At 44.2% G+C, this 20564-nt stretch overlaps 1 protein-coding gene across 1 annotated transcript in view; it reads right to left on the bottom strand.

Moving 5' to 3' along the window:
- Positions 1 to 6938: 6938 nt before the first annotated feature.
- Positions 6939 to 20564, bottom strand: part of DNM3 (dynamin 3) — a 694116-nt gene continuing 680490 nt past the window's right edge. Inside the window, exon 21 of the mRNA XM_029617605.1 lies at positions 6939 to 7426. Coding sequence (XP_029473465.1) covers positions 7360 to 7426 — 67 coding nt within the window. The 3' untranslated portion in view covers positions 6939 to 7359. The remainder of the gene's footprint in view (positions 7427 to 20564) is intronic.

Raw genomic sequence — 20564 nt, 5'->3', positions numbered from 1 at the left:
ATTCAGAGTAGTTAAATCACAGGCAGACTGTGATACATTACAGGAGGACCTTGCAAGACTGGAAGATTGGGAATCCAAATGGCAGATGAAATTTAATGTGGACAAGTGCAAGGTGATGCACATAGGGAAAAATAACCCTTGCTGTAGTTACACGATGTTAGGTTCCATGTTAGGAGCTACCACCCAGGAAAAAGATCTAGGCATCATAGTGGATACTACTTTAAAATCGTCGACTCAGTGTGCTGCAGCAGTCAAAAAAGCAAACAGAATGTTAGGAATTATTAGAAAGGGAATGGTGAATAAAACGGAAAATGTCATAATGCCTCTGTATCGCTCCATGGTGAGACCGCACCTTGAATACTGTGTACAATTCTGGTCGCCGCATCTCAAAAAAGATATAGTTGTGATGGAGAAGGTACAGAGAAGGGCAACCAAAATGATAAAGGGGATGGAACAGCTCCCCTATGAAGAAAGGCTGAAGAGTTAGGGCTGTTCAGCTTGGAGAAGAGACGGCTGAGGGGGGATATGATAGAGGTCTTTAAGATCATGAGAGGTCTTGAACGAGTAGATGTGACTCTGTTATTTACACTTTCGAATAATAGAAGGACTAGGGGGCATTCCATGAAGTTAGCAAGTAACACATTTAAGACTAATTGGAGAAAATTCTTTTTCACTCAACGCACAATAAAGCTCTGGAATTTGTTGCCAGAGAAGGTAGTTAGTGCAGTTAGTGTAACTGGGTTCAAAAAAGGTTTGGATAAGTTCTTGGAGGAGAAGTCCATTAATGGCTATTAATCAATTATACTTAGGGAATAGCCACTGCTATTAATCGCATCAGTAGCATGGGTTCTTCTTAGTGTTTGGGTAATTGCCAGGTTCTTGTGGCCTGGTTTTTGGCCTCTGTTGGAAACAGGATGCTGGGCTTGATGGACCCTTGGTCTGTCCCAGCATGGCAATTTCTTATGTTCTTAGAGTCTGGGAGTGACCCTGGACTTGATCTTCCTTTTGGAGATTTGTGTAGGGCAACGTTCCCAAAGGGCATATAAGCAGTTGAAAAGAGTGCATTAGTTATGCCCCTTTTTGGATGTGATCACTCCAAAGGCTGCAGTATTGTTACGGGGGGTTTGGATTACTGCAGTATTCTGGTGGGGTTGCCAGTTTGCTTTACCCACAAATTGCAGTTAATACAGAATAGTGCAGCTCACCTGGTGTATGGTAAGTCTAGGTGGGAGAGAATCTCTGCTTTCCTGGCCTTATTACATTGCTTGCTGGTATTTGAAAGGACAAGGTTTAAATTGCTAACGTTGGCCTTCTGTTGTATGAGAACTAATGGGCTGAAATCCCTATCTGCTAAATTGGAATTGTACAGAACTGGACCTGTACTTAGATCTTCTCAGGGTTTTCCTTTAGGATTTTCCCAGGGGTACAAATTTAAAACTGGTTGTTATTCCAAACAGGCATTTACTGCTATAGCACCTCAAGTCTGGAATTTGCTTCCAGTTACTGTTAGAGGCAAATTTGAAATTCTGGAACTTAATTAAAGCACATATATTTCCTTCTAAGGATTCTTAAGGAATAGTAGGACATATTTAGCAACCATGGCTTTTGATAGTCTCTGCTAGGTGTTGATTTTAGAAGAAAGATTGCAGGGTGGGAGATGGGGTGAGTGGTAAATATGCCTGGAAGAGACAGAGCGAACAGGGGGGGATATTTGTTCCGTGTCATTGGTTGTTTTGTTGGATTTGTAGACCATTTTCCTTTTTTCGATTGTTTATGCAGTATATAAATAAATTAAATTAACATTTTTTTTTTAAAGACAGGAAGTCTAAATGAAGTGCTATGGAGCTTATTCCAAATATCTTTGTGGGTTACTTTTGCTGTAAATCTTTGCCGGGGAGGGACCTACAGGGGTGATGGCCTTGGGCCATGCACTTAGGGGGCCCTGTACCACATCACATAGTGCAGTCCAGCATTATAATTTTTTGTCTGCTTGGTTCTGGAGCCAAGCAGGTCAGTGGTCCAAGACTCTGCTGCAGTCGATTTGCTCTAGGCTCTGCATCTGCCTAAAGTCGGCCCTGATCTTTGCAATATTCACTACTAAAGGCCAAAGAAGCCAAACTCATCAGCAGATTTGGCCTTTTAAGGTGAGTACATCAGGGATGAATGGCATTATATCAGCACTGCTAATTGTTTGACTGAACCCATAACTGTTCCGTGTGAAATCCTTTGGTAGACAGGAATTGTGCATTGACTATTTCCATCTCTTGTCTTTGCTGGTTTTCTCAGGAAACCCTTTTCTCTGGTTAGAGATGTGCCCATCTAATATGCACCTCATGTGCAGGTTCTATCTAGAGGTGTGTTGCAAACTTTTATTTTTAAAATACTTTAAGGTTGGTATGATTTTCTTCAGGCTTCAGTGTATTTTCTGGAGACAGGTCTGTTTTTGGATTGCTGTTTTTGCTTGAATCTTAATGATCATGAAAATTAGATTAGACAAAATCCATGATCCTATGTTTTAATTTGATTATCAGGGCCACTAAATTTCAGTCACAGATAATGATCCACAAAATGGGCCTTTCCCTGGAAAATTCCAGAATGGGGCCCCTTCCATTTTAGATTGCAAATCAAAAAAAAAAGTTAGCTAAAGCATTAAAATGGATGTATATGATGTATATCTGCCTTGTGATCCAGCAGTGTTTGAATTCCTAGAAAAGGCATCTTTGTTATAGAGCTTAATCAACATACCGGCCCATCAGATGCTTTTGATTTTGTTTAAAATTTGGTTCTCACATGGGTTTATGATCTCACAAAGTATTGTCGAGAATAAAACAACCTCACTTAACTAATTCTTTTCTGCAGTATTGTTAGGCGTTTTCTGTCTGATCCATTCATGAGGGACTGAAAACCCTTTTGTGCCGTTAAGTGTACCCTCACTTGTTTTCCCAGAATATAACATATAAAGATCTTAGAAATCATCATGTATGTAAGAATCAAGAAAAATCATGGTTATTAAATTCTCTCTGAAGACAAGCGGTTCACGTCAGTCACATCCTAGCAGCATCAAATGGAACATGATTTCTAGAGCTTTCTATGAAATTCCTGAGCATGTTCAACAGTTCCTGCTTCTTAGCTGCATTTTCTAAGAAGGTACGCGCGTAACCCTTTTAAAACCCCCCTGCGGGCACCGAGCCTATTTTGCATAGGCTCGGCAGCGCACGCAAGTCCCAGGGCTTGCAAAAAGGGGCGGTCAGGGGGCGTGGTGTCGGATCGGGGGCGTGTGGGCGGTCCGGGGGCGTGGCCGAGTGCCCCGACACACGTAAGTTACTACTGCCCGGAGGCAGTAGTAACTTTTCAGATAAAGTAGGCGGGGGGGGGGGTCTAGATAGGGCCGAGGGGGTGGAATGAAAGTTCCCTCAGAGGCCGCTCCGATTTCAGAGCAGCCTCAGAGGGAACGGGCAGCGTGCGCAGGGTGCACATTTTTTTTTTCAGCATCTGGGGCAAATGACATAAGTTTTGGGGGTTTTGATGCACGTTATGGACACGCTAAACCCCTTATTGTATAAGGGGTTATGGATGCGCGTCCAAAATGTGTGTCCAACACCAGTTTGAAGAGTGCACTCACCCTCGGCCTGAAAGATGTTAAAAAGCATTGGCAACAAACAAAGAACCCCCCCACTCTTATCTTCTCTGGCCAACAACATTTTTCCCTCACCTGGATTACTTTGATCTATTACTCAAGAAAGAGAAAATCCAATCCATCACCTTACTTCCTAAGCTCACCTACTAATACTTCTTTATCAAGACTGTTTGTTTGATCCACCGCATCAAACACACTAGACAGATCTAACAGAATCAAAAATAGACTTCCCTAAATCTAAATACTGTAGAATGTCATCCGGCAAAGGTAGTACTAATGCCTCTGTATTAAGTCCCGGTCTAAAACCGAATTGCATATCTGCCAATCTTTCTGTGTTCCCTAGGAACTCAGAAAGCTGAGTCACCACTGTCTTTTCAATGATTTTTGACAGAAAAGTTAAATGCATAATAGGTTGATAACTCTCACACTTAGCAGGGTCTAACTGTAGTTTCTTTAACAGTCGACTAATTACTGACCCCTTAAATGCCTCTGGACACCCACCCCCATCCAATGAGGTATTAACAGTATGAGACAACCATTCCACTCCTTGCTGTGTTAACCCAGGACAGCAAGGGTCCAAAGAACTACCCAAAGGTCTCATTCTATTCAACATCTGTTTTAGATCAAACACAGTACCCAATCTAAATTCCACTAACCCATCACTTTTCAATCTTTTCCTAGGCATATCACTGGTATACAACTGTACTACTTAGGGTTCTCCCAATTTCAACTCCAAATCTAGTTTTCTCCCTTAAGTCACAAATTCTGTGCAATTTGGCATCCTGGAAAATTTTTTGCCTTCCTTTGACTCAGAAGTATTCTTACTATTTTAAAGAGCTCTTTACTTCTACTATCTGCTCTTATTATGGAACCAGAAAAAGCCTTGCTCTTCTTAGTGAAAGCTAACTTCCCGTTAGCTGTTTACGAATTTTCTGTAATCCAAAAAATCTGAACATGACCCAAACCTCTTCCAACGACACTCAAATCATCTAACCTTACATCTCATCTTATGTAAATCATCCCCAAACCACCAAAATGGTGGTTATTTACGGTTAGCCACCTTCTAGGAGCAATCTCATCCAAAACAGATACTATAGACTTATTCCAATTCTCCACCTATACCCTCAAATCTTCCAGAGACTCTACCACTACCCACTCCTCCAGCAGGGAGCTAAAAACCTCTACATCAATCCTACTGCACCAATAACCCTGCTTCCTATGCTATCCAGACTCCCCCCTTCTCAAAAAACGCATCATGATCTGACTATGGGACTAAATTCACCATCTTCCAAGATGGCATATAAATAGTACTCAACTGATCAGGCCTAATAAGTAGGTCCAATAAATTCCTTCCCTCATGGATAGGGCTTTCCATCACCTGTCTAAGATCACAACATTGAAGAAATGTTTTAAAATTCTGAACTCTAGCACAAAACACATCCTCAAAATGGAGGTTAAAATCTTCCACTATCAACAACATAAAGAACTGAATACTCATCTCAAAAATCATTTTATTCAACTCTGATGAGTCTACACTCCGTGCTGGAGGCTGGTATATTACCAAAATGCCAACACATACCACCCAATCCAATTTTAGTAATAGGCACTAACAGCCCCACAAAAGGAAGCCATACTAGTGGCGATACATCCTTAAACATTCAGCCCCTCCCACACGTTTACCCTCTGTCCTAATGCAAAAATAAATATCCCAGGGGAGATATTTGAGATATTGGCAGCTTACTAGTCTCAGTCAGCCAAGTTTCAGTAAGAAACAAAAAATGTAATTGTCTATATTCACAAAAATCAAATAAGCAGATTTTGCCCCATTGTCCTAACATTCAGCAAACACAGTTTAATAACATCTTTTCCCATCCCCTCACCCAAATTACCCTCCTGCTCCTTCTTAATATATAGCAAATTCCTCTCTAATGACATTCTAGGTCTTCTCCCACAAGTAAAGAATTGGCCATACCTTACTCTACCTTTAATCAATGAAATTCCCTCCCCAACCCTAATTTCATCTCCCACACACATAACAAAACATCCTACAAAGCCCTGAACAAATAACACACTGTAAAATAGTAAAAACTCAAATCAAACACCAAAAACCTATACCCCCACTATAATACCCAACTCCTTAAAACACCTCTTTCTCCTTTCCAAAATCCTAACCCTTAAACACACTCAACCGTGCAAAAAGGAGCAAGCTGCTTTATGCGTGCCACAAAGTAGTGCACGATGCCTCCCCAGCACTTAAACCCTATGCCTGATGACACAGGATTACAGCCAGAAAAGGAGAAGGTAGGCCTCAAACTTCCCTTTCTTGACCTCACCCAGCTATAGCAGGTCTTACATGATTCCTATGGAGAGGTGTTTCCAGTCTGGATTCCTACACAGCCAGCTTTATCTTATTGGTGCCTCATACCATTATTTTTACCTTTTACCTTGCAGTGATGTTGACAATTCTGAAATTCCTAGGTCCCTGAGGGTTTCCAGTGGCTGTATGGAAGATTTGCAAGACACGATCTCCGGGTGTTTGGAAAATGAGTAGAAGAATGAGCAGGGCATATTCAATGAACACCACAGTTTGGGACAAAATAAAAGCAAACTCAGAAAATTAATTTTTTTTTTAGCCAAAGTGCCCCAAAACGTATTGTGAGCTTACCCTAAAGATGTCAGGGGAGGTGTTTGGAAGAGGAGACCTGAGCGTCATCCATGAAATACATTTACAAAACTCTCCCATTTTTAGAGTTTGAGCTCTGAAGATGTGCCCAGAGCAGGGATTTACCATCACACAGATACATCAGCAATGGAACTGTATAGGAAGCTGCTATTGCAGGGGCTTGCAAGTAACAATCTCATGATTGTGCATAGTCAGACACTTACTTGTCTTCACTTCCGGGGCACTACGGTGCTTGTAGTTGTGATGCCTCCTGCTCCCTGCTAAAACATATACTCAAAAAGCAGGCAACTTTTGCATTATTTTTATTGATTTAAGGATTCTTTCCAGGTGTCACATCCCTGTCTCTCCCTGCCCTGCAGAGTCTATCTGGTGGTAGGGGTGTGCAGCATATAATAGGCTCTGCAGGGGTTTTGGAGCACTCCCAGAAGGAGAAGAAAGATTCAAGACCTGAAAACAGAGGAAATAGCCAGCTAATGGAGCTCTCTCTTTTTAAAGTTGCGTAACACAATATTTTTAGTCCTAAACACCCTTGGAAAGCATTTTGACCTTAATGACATTCTGCGTGAAAATTGTTTGCTGGGTGTGCTTTCAAGATCTTGAACAGACGGGGGCAGCTTTCTCTCGGTGATTGCCCCCACAACAGGTTTTATAAGATACAGAGTGAATATACATATCTTCGGTCCCAGTACAAATTCGGGTCTTGCGATACGACAAACCTTCCTTGCAGTAACTTTTTCCATGCTCACGCTTGTAAAATATGTCCCAGTGCTAATTTGTTTCTTGCAAAAACGAACCCTAAAAGCACAATCCTTAATCTTGTATTAAATCTATGTCTGCATGGCCCTGGCACAGTCCTAATCAACAGCTGTCAGCTGGGTGATGATTTTTGCAGATAAGATGGTTAGTTAGCAGAAGGAAGGTGGTCCTGAACATAGCCCCACGCACTGCAGACTGGACACGGCGCAGACCAGCACAAGGGTTATTCTGGGCATGCATTGTCTATGGCAACAGTGACACAGAAGGAGAGCCCTCAGCCAGCTCAGTCTAAGAAGGAGTCTGACGAGCGAATGATAGTGGGTCGAGTGGGTGAAGGGGGTGGTCTTCGGCTAGAGAAAGAAAAAAGCAGAAACAGTTAGTTAGTGTCAGGCTGTTAGCATGGGTTATTAGAGACAAAGCAGCGCTGGCATGCAGACACAGGCTGAGGTGCATTCTCTTACTCATGCAAGCTGCTTTAACATAAACCATATTAAAGCCTGCAGTGGGAGAAGCTGAAACGCACCTCTTGCCTTTTCTCGCTTTGTACAGGTTATCTGTTATGCTACTATCCACCAAGGAGGCGAGTGACTATATCCTGCTCCAGAGCCTCCCACCAACCATTCTGTTCTGCTGTGGCTTTACACTACAGTAGGATGAGCTGTTGTTTTACAACACTAAAACTGTGAAAAACCCCAAGTTGGTACTTCTAGTAACCATCTTGTATTTCATGATGAGTCCTGTACATTCCTTCATGCTCTCTGTCTCTGGATTTGGTTGAGAAAACTGAAAGGCCCCTGGGTAGAGAGACAGAAGCTACAGTGGACCCTGACAAAATGAGCTGGTGCAAATTGTGGCAAATGAAAAGTTTAATACAGAAAAATTAAAAATGAGCACCCAGCCAGGGCTGTAGGAAATGGGCCTGAGGTCTAGGGAAGAGAGCACCGCTGAAGTAAGCGGTTCATGGCCAGGACAGGTTTGGGAACCACTGCGCTAGAGTGAACGCTGGGCATGGGGAGGATGTGGGGAATCTCATCTCCCCTGGGAACCTGCCCTTCTCTCCGCCTCCAGGAGGGGCAAGGCAGGGAGATCCTGCCTCCCTTGTCATTCTGGTTGCAGTTGGGATTCCTGTCTCTCACAGCAGTTGCAGGGAGCCTGACGTCACAGGGAATGCAACCACAGCCCAGGAAGGAACAGACTAGAAAAGCAGCGAGAAGGCTTAGTCAATCTAACAGAAAGCCTGCCCCCCTCCATCCGAAACATGCATAAGCCACAATACAGCTGTGAAGGCAAGTATCCAAGCGCCAAACTGGAGAGAGATGCATTCCTTTTCTAACCAAAAGAAAATGGCAACAAAAAATCTTGTGTGTCCTTAGAAACCAAAATTAAAAAGAAACCTGGCTGAAAACTGATTTTTTTTCCTTTTTGTTTTGAAAATGAAAAACCTCAACTCCAATAACATTTAAAAATGGAACCTCGCCCTCCTCCGAGGCCGGCTGAATCCAGACCTGGCAGGGCAGGCTCCTGTGCTCCCGGATGGGGGGAGGGAGGAGGGCTCTTAATTTTAAATGTTGGCACTGGGGCTTTTTGAGGAGGGCCTTTCCTTTTGTTGTTTTTTTTGCTCTTTTTTGCTATGGTGTTTGTTTTGTTTCTAATAAACAAAACAAAGTAAACATCAAATGAAATGAAAAATACATAATAAAACACAAAAACATTCTTCCATGCACACTCCTGCTAAATTGTTCATCCATTACTTTTAACAGAACATATAAAATACCTACATTATTAAATGAAAAAAAATAATTTGGTATCTACAAGGAAGTTATTAAAACCTCCCTGAAAGAGCTGTACATAATGCTATTGGCTTTAATAAAGTCAATGAGAGGACAGACGCCCGCTGGTGTCACTACTGAAGGGGAATTATTAGTTACTATCTACGTCATGCTAGTTTTGGAAGTCAGTGATGTGTGTAAAGCACAATGGGTAAAGTTATGCATGTAAACCGAGCCACATAACTCAATATTCAATATTCAAACCTAAATAGTGCATACCAGAACATGCTTCACACCCAGCCAACAAAAACCTCATTGAGGAAACGAGCTCTGTCCACTGCAGGTTCCCATCTTTGGAACCTGCTCCCACCGGACCTCCGCCAAGAACCATGCCTTCCGACATTCAAAAAGAAGCTAAAGACTTGGCTATTCACTCAAGCTTTCCCTGAGAGCTAAAATCTGGTGAAGCGACAGACGATATACCTACCTCTGTACATATGTTCCTGATTTATGGTTCCTGATTTATGGTTCACAGTTACATTTAATTGAGTTTATGAAAGTTCTCTTTTAATAGTTTTCCTGTATACTTGTGTTAATGTATTCTGCCTTGAGGCGACTGTTTTAATGTATTTCCGCCCTGGAGGCGTCTGTTCAGTTCCTTGTAAACCGGTGCGATATGTGTTCTTTACAGGAACATCGGTATATAAAAATTAAAAATAAATAAATAATTAATGCAGATACCTTGCATTTGAAAATTGGGTTGTATTGTGTGACTTCTCACCAGACCTCTGCAGCACCAGCATGCTACTCAAATTGGTCCTCGGGGGCTCTCCAGCCAGTCAGGTTTTCAGAATATCGCTAATGAATATGCAGGAGATTTGTATGCTTTGCCTCCTATGTTTGCAAATATTTCTCATGTATATTCATTAGGGTATCATCCTCATCTATAGAAACGTCGGCTCCCAGAAACAGACAGGATTCTCTGGAATGCATGTTTTCATCACCTCTGGAGATGGACAAAGTAGATTTGCAAACTGTAGCTACCTCCTGCCCCCTTATCCTTTTTATACAATTAACTTAATCCACTGCTCCTCAACCCTCTCTTGGAGGCGCACCTGTCCAGTGGGGTTTTCAAGACTGATACAATGAATATGCATGAGATAGATGTGCATATCCTGGGTCTCCAATACATGCAAATCTATCGCATGCATATTCATGAGGAATATCCTGAAAATCTGACTGGCTAGGTGTGCTGCCAGGGGCGGTTTGGGAAGCTCTCCCACTCTCAAAAGCCTCACTACCCTCCCCAGCTCTTCCACCCTGTCTAGCTCCTTTCCTCATCTGTCCCCGTCTTTCCCTTGCTCCTTGATTCACTTCACTATCTGCCCTCCTTACTAAATCTTTCCCCTACCTCTCCCCGCCTCATTAGCTCACTTTCATTAACCTCTCTCCTTCCATCTTTCTGCCTCACTGTCTTGTTAATCAAGCCATCTCTTCCTCCACTAACTCACTTCCCTGTGTATTTCTCCCTCAGAAACCTCTCCCCTTCCTCCCTGACATCTTTTTTTCCAATAAGCCCTCTCTCCCTTTCACATTCCCTCACTTCTCTCCCTTAGTAACTCCTCCCTCCTTCACTAATCCCTCATCTCCATTATTTTTCCTCACATGACCCACTCAATTTCCTCTTTAATAATACAGCAGGGATCCAGTTTTATGTCTGTTTTGTTTCCAGCTTCAGAATGTACAGCTGGCAACAAAGATCCTGCAAAGGTCCCTGCATGCATGAAGCATGAGCAGCAAAGACCACCCCCATAACTACCAGCAGGGGGAGCTCCAGCATTCCCCAGAAATTCAGAGCAGTGATCACACCCCAGAGGAAACCCTGCGTATGACTCAGCCCATTACATGTTTAGTCTGAAGTCAAGAGGCAGTGTGGGCAGAAGAAGAGAGAGAAAAGGAGCCTGAGTTTCTGCACGGTACAGACTCTCACTCAGGGGTGGGCTGATGTACCACTGTGGGATTACAGCTAGATTAAAACCACACCAAAGAAACAAACCTGAAACCTTCTCAGTTCTTGTTTGCAAGAAAATAAAGGTTGATGCCTTTTGCCTGGACTAACTTAATACATTGCTTGACCAGCTTTCGGAAGCTGACACTACTCCCTTCCTCAGGTCAGATGACACTGCTAGAAAATGCATTTCAATGAAAGTGGTGAGGGGATTGGATGAGGGATCAGAAGCTGACAGGCAGTATCATTTTATGCTCATAATGAGTTAAAAATCTCAGGTCTTTGTTGAGCCCTTTTTAGTCAGTTCCGATCATTTTAACTTTAAAAATCTTGCATTCCTGCATTGCTTTAAAACCTTTGAATCAATGATCAGAATTAACACGACAGCCACACTCCTTTATAGTTATTGTTTGACCCTCATAAAATGCTGCAGTGGCATAGGCCCATACACTGTCTCCTCCCAGACGCCTGAGCTGGAGCACAGGATCCTTTGGCACTAGACTGGAGGTTTTACACATGAACTAGAGGAGAGCTGCATAAGCATTTCCAGTCACCCGGGATGGGGGTCGCTGGCAGATACATGCCCACAAACTTTCTCTTTCTGTTCCTGTGGCAGCACATGCCACAGGATGCAGAGAGGTGCTGGCTTATGGCATCAGGGGTGCACTTTCTGACTCTGTCCCTAAGGAACATGCAGGAAAGGCAAGGGACCCTAATATTTGAAGCAGCAGATCTAGATCAAACGGCCTGGGCTTCTTAAGGAAAGATCCATGCGACTTGGTCTGTAGGACTTTTGTCATGCTGCTTAAAATGTATCCCACTGGCTTCCTTCCCCTGCTCCTTGCTGCTGTCACTTGTTGGGCACAGAAGGGGTTAGTTCTGCTGCATGTTACGAATTTCCTCAGAGTGCACTTGCTAATCCTATATAAGATAGTGCTGCACACTGAAATCACTAAAATAAAAATATTTGCACAGACACAATACTAAAACCTATCCTTAGGGATTATAATCTGCTTTCAGATCATTCTGGAAAAAAGAGCAGAATAAAAAATGTATCCATTCTCTCTCTCTCTCTCTCACACACACACACACACACACACACACACACACACACACACATATATATATAATCTGCAAGGTGAGACTTGGTGCTCCCTCATCGAGGGCGATGCATCTGCATGCAATCCAAAAGAGGTCCTTTTCTTATATGGGGACTACATTATGGGATGCTCTCCCACTATTCCAATTGGGATTCTGAGGTTTCATACCGCTTCGGTCTGATGGTGTGTGTCTGCTGCTTTTGTTTGTTTCTCACTGTATTTTATGATTTTTATATTGTTCCCTGCTATGGGCAACCCTGTGGAATTGTGGGTATTTATTTATAAAATCTGGACCCACACAATCCCGTTTTTGGCGGTTCACAATAAAACATACAGGGTAACATTAGATGTATAAACACAAAGAATAAAAAATTCAGCTAATAATAAACACTGATAATCAACAATTTACAACATCCATAATAAAATTAGCTTACAATATAACAGTAAATATAAACACATTAAAGACATAAAAAATTTAAATAATCAAACTAAAAATGGATATCAGCACGATCTAAAATTTGATAAAAATGTCTGTACAGCAGACAAATATTAAATTCACTCTACCTAGGCAGCTTAGGCAACTGATTTAAAAACTAAATTCATCTCAAATTGTTCAACTTATTTATATCCTGATGATATATCTTCAAATCATGCACTGTATACTGATTTTTCTCTAGGTATTAAAAGCCACCTCAAAAATATAAGCCTTTAAATGCTTTCTGAACATTATCATGGGTGTTTCGTCTTTGATCTATTCAGGTAAGGAATTCCATAGTAAGGGGACAACTATGCCAAACAAGCGCTCCCTGGATTCAGATAGTTGAATCAGATTAAGAGGAGGGATATTTAAAAGATTACAGTAAGTTGAATGCAACAACCTTGATGGATGATAAAATTTTGAAAAGTGCATTAAACACGGGTCGATTTTAAAAGCACTACGTGCGCCAAAGCCGGGAATTTCATGCATGACTTTGCCTGGTACGCGCCATGCAGATTTTAAAAACCACGTGAGTACACGCATATCTCCTGGTATGCGCATAAAATATTTTTTTCACAAAAAGGGGCGGGGAGTGGGCGTGGTGTAGGCAGGCCGGGACTGCACCATGAAGTCTGTGCTTAAGTATTTACACGCACAAGCACACACCAAGGTCCCCAACTGCATAACTTTCCTTCTGCTATGGATGGTGTGTAAGTCATGTAACAAACTAAACTAGGCTAGTCAATGGGGTTTTAAGGGTCGGGGGTAAAAGGGAGGCAAGTTAGCAAGGGGGTTTAGGAAGTCCTCTCTTTTACTGGGGTGAACTGGGAACAAACTGGGGAAACGGGTAATTGCTTTGGCGGGTAGGTTATAAAATTGCCACGTCCATGTACATGCACTGGAAAACACGTGCACATGTGGGTCTTAAAATTTACTTCTGTGGAGTCAATCCATAAAGTGCTTTCTAAATCAGCGTGTAAGTATCTTGAATTTAATCCTCAACTCTACAGAAAGCAAATGTAATTGGAACAAAGCTGGAGAAATGTGTTCTCTTATTTGGGGTACCAACAATCAGATGAGCAGCTGCATTCTGAATCATCTGAAGGGAGTTTAAGGTGGTATAAGGCAAATCTAGTACGAAGGCATTGCAATAATCCAGAAGTGTTAATACTAGTGCCCGGATAACAGTTCTCAAGTCTGATTCTGCAAAATAAGTTTTCAAATTCCTTATGAGCCTCAGCTTCCAAAATGAACTCCTTACTAAATTCTTAATATGGGGTCACATGGATAAAAGGGTCAAAAATGATTCCTACATGCTTACTCTGGCAGGAAACTGGAATCTTGAATTCTCCAAAGGGCAAAGTAGTAGGGATGTCTGCAAGAAGTATACAAGCAAGTAGCATGATTTTAGTCTCAAGATTCGTCAGTTTATTTAAAGCTAACCAGTCAATAATAATAATTGTAAGATTTGTGGACCCTTGTTGCTGTGGAAAGATTGGCTTAACCTATGGGGAAAGCCCTGTAAGTTCCCACTGACAGCTGGCAGAGCTATGCAGGGAAGAGACGGTCTAGGAGATTCACCTACACTAAATGCTTTCCCTCTGGGTTGAGCCCTTGGGTTCCAGGGGCCAGCAGGTCTTAGGCAATAGTTTCTGGGGCTATAGCACAGGCATCAATTCAGGGCCAGGCTAGGGTCAAAAGCAGATGGCAGGCGAGAATGGTCAATGTCCAGGCAAGGGTCAGAGGCAGGTGGCAAGTAAGAATGGTCAAGGTCCAGGCAAGGGTCAGAGGCAGGTGGCAAGTAAGAATGGTCAAGGTCCAGGCAAGGATCGAATCCAGGAGTCAGTTCGAGGAGAGGTGAGGAGTCAAGACAAACGGAGCTGAAGAAATGAAGCAAGGCAAGCAAGGCAGGGCTGGAGAGACGAGGCAAGGCTGGGAACGCAGGAAACAGGAACAAAGCAGCATCACACGCTACAAAGCCAGTGTAGAAGATCTACTGCTGATGCACTGAGGCACAGTAAGGGCTGAATGACGTCATCAAGGGGTACCGCAGAGGCTTTCCCACCATGGGCCCTTTAAAGGGTTGTGCATGTGTGCATACTCCTATTGACAACCAGGGCAGGAGCAGGCTGAGAAGCCTTGATCAGTAGTGCCAGAATTTTCGGGACATCCTCGCCACAGGACAGTGTTGGCAGTGTCCCGAACCGTGCTGGGTGGCATTGGGGGTAAGTACTGTGGCTCGTAGGGCCTTCTCACGAGCTGTGTTGCTAACAGTACTCCCCCCCTCTTAACTCCACCACTTAGGCTTCTGAGAGAAGTGGTGATGAAACTCCTTAACCAGCAGAGTAGCCTGGACGTTGGTTGCTAGCTCCCAGGAGTTCTCCTGGCAAAAAGATATTCCACTTTGTTACATCACCTGCAGTAGTCCAAGATTTCCTGTATCTCATAATGTGTAACTTCTTCTGTAGCTATTTCTGCAGGTTTGGGAACTTGGCAAGAAGTCCACAAAAGGATCAGAGGTTTCAGCAAGGAAATGTGGAATACATTGTGAATTCTTAAAGTAGCCGGGAGTTTGAGCTGATAGGTCACCATTCCCATCTGTTGTAAGATCAGAAACAGCCCAATAAATCTGGGTGCCAAGCAGAGGGAGAGCACTCAGACATAGGTTCTGTGTGCTCAACCATACTAAATCCCCAACTTGAAGTTGTGGAGCCAGTCTACATGTTTATTAGTTTATTTCTTTGCCTGGGCTACTGCTTTGGAGATCAAGTGCTTCGTTTGTAGCCACTGATCCTGAAGTTCTTGGATGTGAGATGGGTGACTGGGCAAGCCACCGAGAGAGGAAATGGCTAAGAGACCTGTGGGTGCTTGCCGTAAACAATATGATATGGGAATGAGCTAGTAGCAAGACTATTGTGATTGTTGTGCGAAAACTCGGCCCAGGGTATGAGGATGGCCCAGTCATCTTGTCTTTCGTTGACTTATAGGTGGAGGAAGGTCTTGAGGACCTGGTTAATTCTCTCTGGTTGCTGCCTTGAGGATGGTAGGTTGTGGCAAAGTCCAGGGTGATGCCAATATTTTTTACACAGGCCTTTCCAATATCGGACCGTGAATTGGATGCCTCTATCAGATAAGATATGGGAGGGAAGTACATGTAATTCGAAGACATGCTGCATGAAGAGACAGAAGGCTAGCCTGGGAGAGGAACAAAATGTGCCATCTTGGAGAATCTTTCCACCATGACCCATAATCATGGTGGAAAGGTGTGAGAGAGGAAGAATTGTGATAAAATCAGTGGACAGGTGCGTCCAAGGTTCCCTGGGAGCTGGCAACAGTTGTAATAGCCTTCAGGGTCAGGCACAAGTAGCTTTATGCTGCGCACAGACAGGGCAGGATTCCACATAGGTAAAGACTGATATGATGGCCTGTGGCCACCAGTAGTGGTGCTGGAGAAGGTCAAGGATAAGAACTATTCCAGCATGCCCTGCCAGGTGAGAATCGTGACCCCATTTTAACTCTTTTCAGAAGATGCTTGGGTAGTTCTATCTTCCAGGAGGGACTGGCATCACAGCCATGACAATGATTTTTGTAGGCTCAATGATGTGTCGAAGGAGTCTCTGGTGTATTCTTCGTTAAGGAGCGGGAGAGAGCATCCGCTCTCAGATTCTTAAGAACATAAGAAATTGCCATGCTGGGTCAGACCAAGGGTCTATCAAGCCCAGCATCCTGTTTCCAAAAGAGGCCAAAACCAGGCCACAAGAACCTGGCAATTACCCAAACACTAAGAAGATCTCATGCCACTGATGCAATTAATAGCAGTGGCTATTCCCTAAGTAAAATTGATTAATAGCCATTAATGGACTTCTCCTCCAATAACTTATCCAAACCTTTTTTGAATCCAGCTACACTAACTGCACTAACCACATCCTCTGGCAACAAATTCCAGAACTTTATTGTGCGTTAAGTGAAAAATAATTTTCTCCAATTAGTCTTAAATGTGTTACTTGCTAACTTCATGGAATGCCCCCTAGTCCTTCTATTATTCAAAAGTGTAAATAACAGAGTCACATTTACTCTTTCAAGACCTCTCATGATCTTAAAGACCTCTATCATATCCCCCCCTCAGCAGTCTCTTCTCCAAGCTGAACAGCCCTAACCTATTCAGCCTTTCCTCATAGGGGAGCTCAAAATCGAACTGATTGAAGAAGAGAGGCCAGAAAGCCTGTCTGGGATTAAGTTGTTGTGCTTGCTGAAGGTATTTCAGATTCTTGTAGTCAGTGTAGATCATAATCTGATATTTGGCCCACTCCAGGAGGTGCCGTCATTCTTCCAGCACCAATTTCATACAAAGGCATTTGCGATCTCCAATCGTGTAATTCCTCTCTGCTGGAGAGAACTTTCAGGAGAAGGAGCATGGAAGGAGGCTCCCTTGTTTGCTGTGTTGACTGAGGACAGCCTCTACCCAAAGGGTAGAGGCATCTACCTCCAGGATGAAGGGTAACATAGACAAGGTTCTTGAGAGAAGCTTGCTTGAGTGCCTGGAAGGCATTGACGGCTTCAGTGGATCAATTCTGGGTATCTGCACTTTTTCCGGTCAAGGCAGTGAGTGGCATTGCGAGGGTAGAATACCCAGGAATGAATTGGCAGTAGTAGTTGGCGAATCAAAGAAAACGCTGTAGCGCCTGAAGGCAGACTGGCTGGGGCCAGTCTATGATTGCTTTTTGCTTTGCAGGATCCATGTGAAAGCCGATCCAGGAAATGATGTAGCCCAGGAAGGGAAGCTGCTCTTGTTCAAAGAGACATTTTTCAAGTTTTGCATACAGATGATGGTCTTGTAATTGCTGTAGAACCTGTTTAACATGTATTCGGTGCTGAGTTGTAGACTGAGAATTGATGAGTATGTCATCAAGATAGGTCATAATGTGAAGTACAGGAGATCTTGAAAGATTTCATTTGCCATATTATGAAACACTGCTGGGGTGTTGCAGAGATTGAATGGCATGATGAGTATTCATAATGTTCATCTCGAGTACTGAATGTGTTTTTCCATTCGTCTCCTTCCCTGATGTGAATGAGGTTATGCTCCCCACAGGTCTCACTTGATGAAGACCTTGGACCCTTGCAGGCAGTTAAACAGTTCTGAGATGAGAGGAAGTGGATACCAGTTCTTTTTTTGTGATGGCATAGAAGCCTCTGTAATCAATACAGGGCCTGAAGAGTTGCATCCTTCTTGCCTATGAAGAAGAAACCTGCGCCAGCGGGAGAAGAAGAAGGCTGAATAAAGCCCCTTGCCAGGTTGTTCTCGATATACTGGCTCATGGCCTTGATTTCTGAAACTAACAATGGATAGACCTTTCCCCTCAGGGGCACCTTATCAGGAAGGAGGTCTGTGCCATAATCATAGGAGGGATGTGGTAGAAGTTTTCAGCCGCTGTTTGGAAAGCACATCAGCAGAATGTGGAGGGAGTCCAGGTATAGTGCCCACCAAAGTCAAGTGGGCTGGTGGCCGAACAGGGATGAGACAGCTAGCAGATTAAGTGGGACCCTGATATGCCAGTTCCAAGGATTGCCAGACAATAATTGGCTGGTATTATTGTAACCAGGACAAACCTAAGATGACTGATTTTACAGTTTGAGGAATCACATGAAAGGAGATGGTTTCCTTGAGGAAGAGACTGGTCCAAAGGGTGAGTGGTGCTGTAACCTTTGCGAGGCGGCTGAGGAGAGTGTCCCCATATGTGGAGGAGATAATCATGGGGTGTTCCATGATGGTGGTAGGAATATGATATTGACAAACCAGGTCTTGATCAATGAGTTTCCTTCAGCTCCGGAATCCAGGAAGGCTTCCTCATTGAATTGACACTGTTCGGAGGAGATGGAGATGGAGTTGGTGACCAGTAGTTGGAGAGAGAGTGTCTGCCCTAGAGTTTCTTCCCCAATCAACGCTAGGCACAGGAGTTTCCCCGATTTCTCAGGCCATTATGATGTCAGGTGTCCATGGCCAGCACATATATGTATAAACCCAATTGCTTTCTGTGAATCTGCTCTTCTGGGGAATGCTTGGCTTGGCCCAATTGCATGGGTTCTTCTGGGCCCTTGGGTTTTGGAGACAACACCAGGCTGGGAGGAGACTGGAAATGAGGAGTCACCACCACCGGACGCCAAGTGGCCTTATTCTCCTAAGCTTTTTCTTGAAAGTGGTAATCATTGCGATCAGCCATTGAGATCAAGGCATTCAATGACTTAGGAATGTCTCTGCCCACCAATTTATCTCTGATTTGGCCGAAAGGCCTTGCCAGAATTCTGCCCTCCCTCTAGTTCAGTTTGGATGCCAGCGTATGTAATTCTATAGCATATTCTCCAAGAGGCCTTGAGTCCTGCCAAATCCGGAGATCAGTTGCTAAGGAGGAAGTCCGACCTGGCTCTTGCAAACCAGCTGAAACTGCTGAAGGAAGTCTGGGAGGATCTGGTGCAGCAGATAGTCACGTTCCCCTATGGGAGAGGCCCAAGTTAGCTCTGTGCCACCTAGCAGTGACAGAATGTAGGTCACCTTGGACCAATCAATAGGGAAGAGAGCAGCCTGTAGCGCAAAATGCATGCAGCACTGATTAATGAAACCAAGGCATTCTTTGGGATCCCCATGAATGTGTGGTGGCGGCGGAAGCTGAGAAACCGGTCTGTGTGGAGACATAGGACGGGGAGAAAGCAGGGCTGCAGAAGGTGGAGCCAGTGCTGGTGTCAGGGTGTCCATATGGTGTGTGAGTCTTTCAAGCAGGGTTGTCACCTGGTTAAGAACCCCCAGCTGTTCTTGGATACACTGAGCCAGGCCTGGAATGTCCTGGAGCAAGGTCAGATCCACCGGGTCCATGGCCTCAGCAATCCAAAAGATTTTGTACCCTTGCTGCTGTGGCAAAATTAGCTCAACCTATGGGGCTTTCCCTGTAGGTTCCCACTGACAGCTGGTGGAACTACATAGGGAAGAGACAGACTAGGAGCTTCACTTATACTAATCCCTTTCCCCTTGGGTTCTGGGGGCCGGCAGGCCTTAGACGATAGTCTCTGTGGCTATAGTGTAGGTGTCAATCCGGGGCCAGGCTAGGGTCAAAGGCAGGTGGCAGGTGAGAATGGTCAATGTCTAGGTGAGGGTCAGAGGCAGGCGGTAAGCAAGAATGGTCAAGATCCAGGCAAGGGTCAGAGGCAGGTGGCATGTCAGAGGCAGGCGGTAAGCAAGAACGGTCAAGGTCCAGTCTAGGATCGAATCCAGGAGTCAGTTCGAGGAGAGGCAAGGAGATGAGACGAGGCTGGGCTGGCGAGACGAGGCAAGGCTGGGCTGGCGAGATGAGGCAAGATTGGGAACGCAGGAACCAGGAATAAAGCAGCAACACACACTACACAGCCAATGGAGGAGACCCATTGCTGAGGTATTGGGGAGCTCTTATATAGTAAGAGCTGAATGATGACATCAAGGGCACTGCAGTGGCTTTCCTGCCACAAGCCCTTTAGTTATGCGTGCACACTCGCCTATGGACATCTGGGCAAAGAGCAGACTAGTGGCGTGAAAGTGGTGCTGGGTCATTGGTAACATGCTCTCCATAGGACAACATCCTGAACTGTGCCAGGTGGCATTGGGGTAAGTATTGTGGCTCGTGGGGCCTTCTCACAAGCCGTATTCCTAACGAACACAAAATGATCTTATCTAGTGCACTGTGAAAATTAGAACTGACTAGAAAAGAAAACTGAATATTGTCAGCATATATTTTATTTTCTACCTCCAATTTTGCTAACACTCACCAAATAGGGTGTCATGGAAGTAAGTCCTTGTTGAACCCACTAGGCCCATGCCAACAGCAGGTGGATGCGCTCTTAAAAGGACTAAGACTGGGCTTCATCTATACCAGCCCCATTCCCCGGAGGTTTAACCTTTGGGTTCCAGGGGCCACCAGGGCTTAGGCAAGGGTCCTCTAATGAGTGATCAAATGGAGTCAAATAAGCAGGCCAATGTCAGGGCAGGCAGCGAGCAGGCCATGTCAAGGTTCAGGCTGAGGCTGGGGCTGGGGCAGGCAGAGATCAGGCAGGGTCAAGATCCAAGCAGAAGTCAGGGCAGGCAGGAGTCCAAGGCAAGTCAGGGTCCGA

The sequence above is a fragment of the Rhinatrema bivittatum genome, chromosome 10 (genome assembly GCF_901001135.1).
Source record: "Rhinatrema bivittatum chromosome 10, aRhiBiv1.1, whole genome shotgun sequence".
NCBI lineage: Eukaryota > Metazoa > Chordata > Amphibia > Gymnophiona > Rhinatrematidae > Rhinatrema > Rhinatrema bivittatum.
This window is presented reverse-complemented; position numbering and strand designations above follow the sequence as displayed.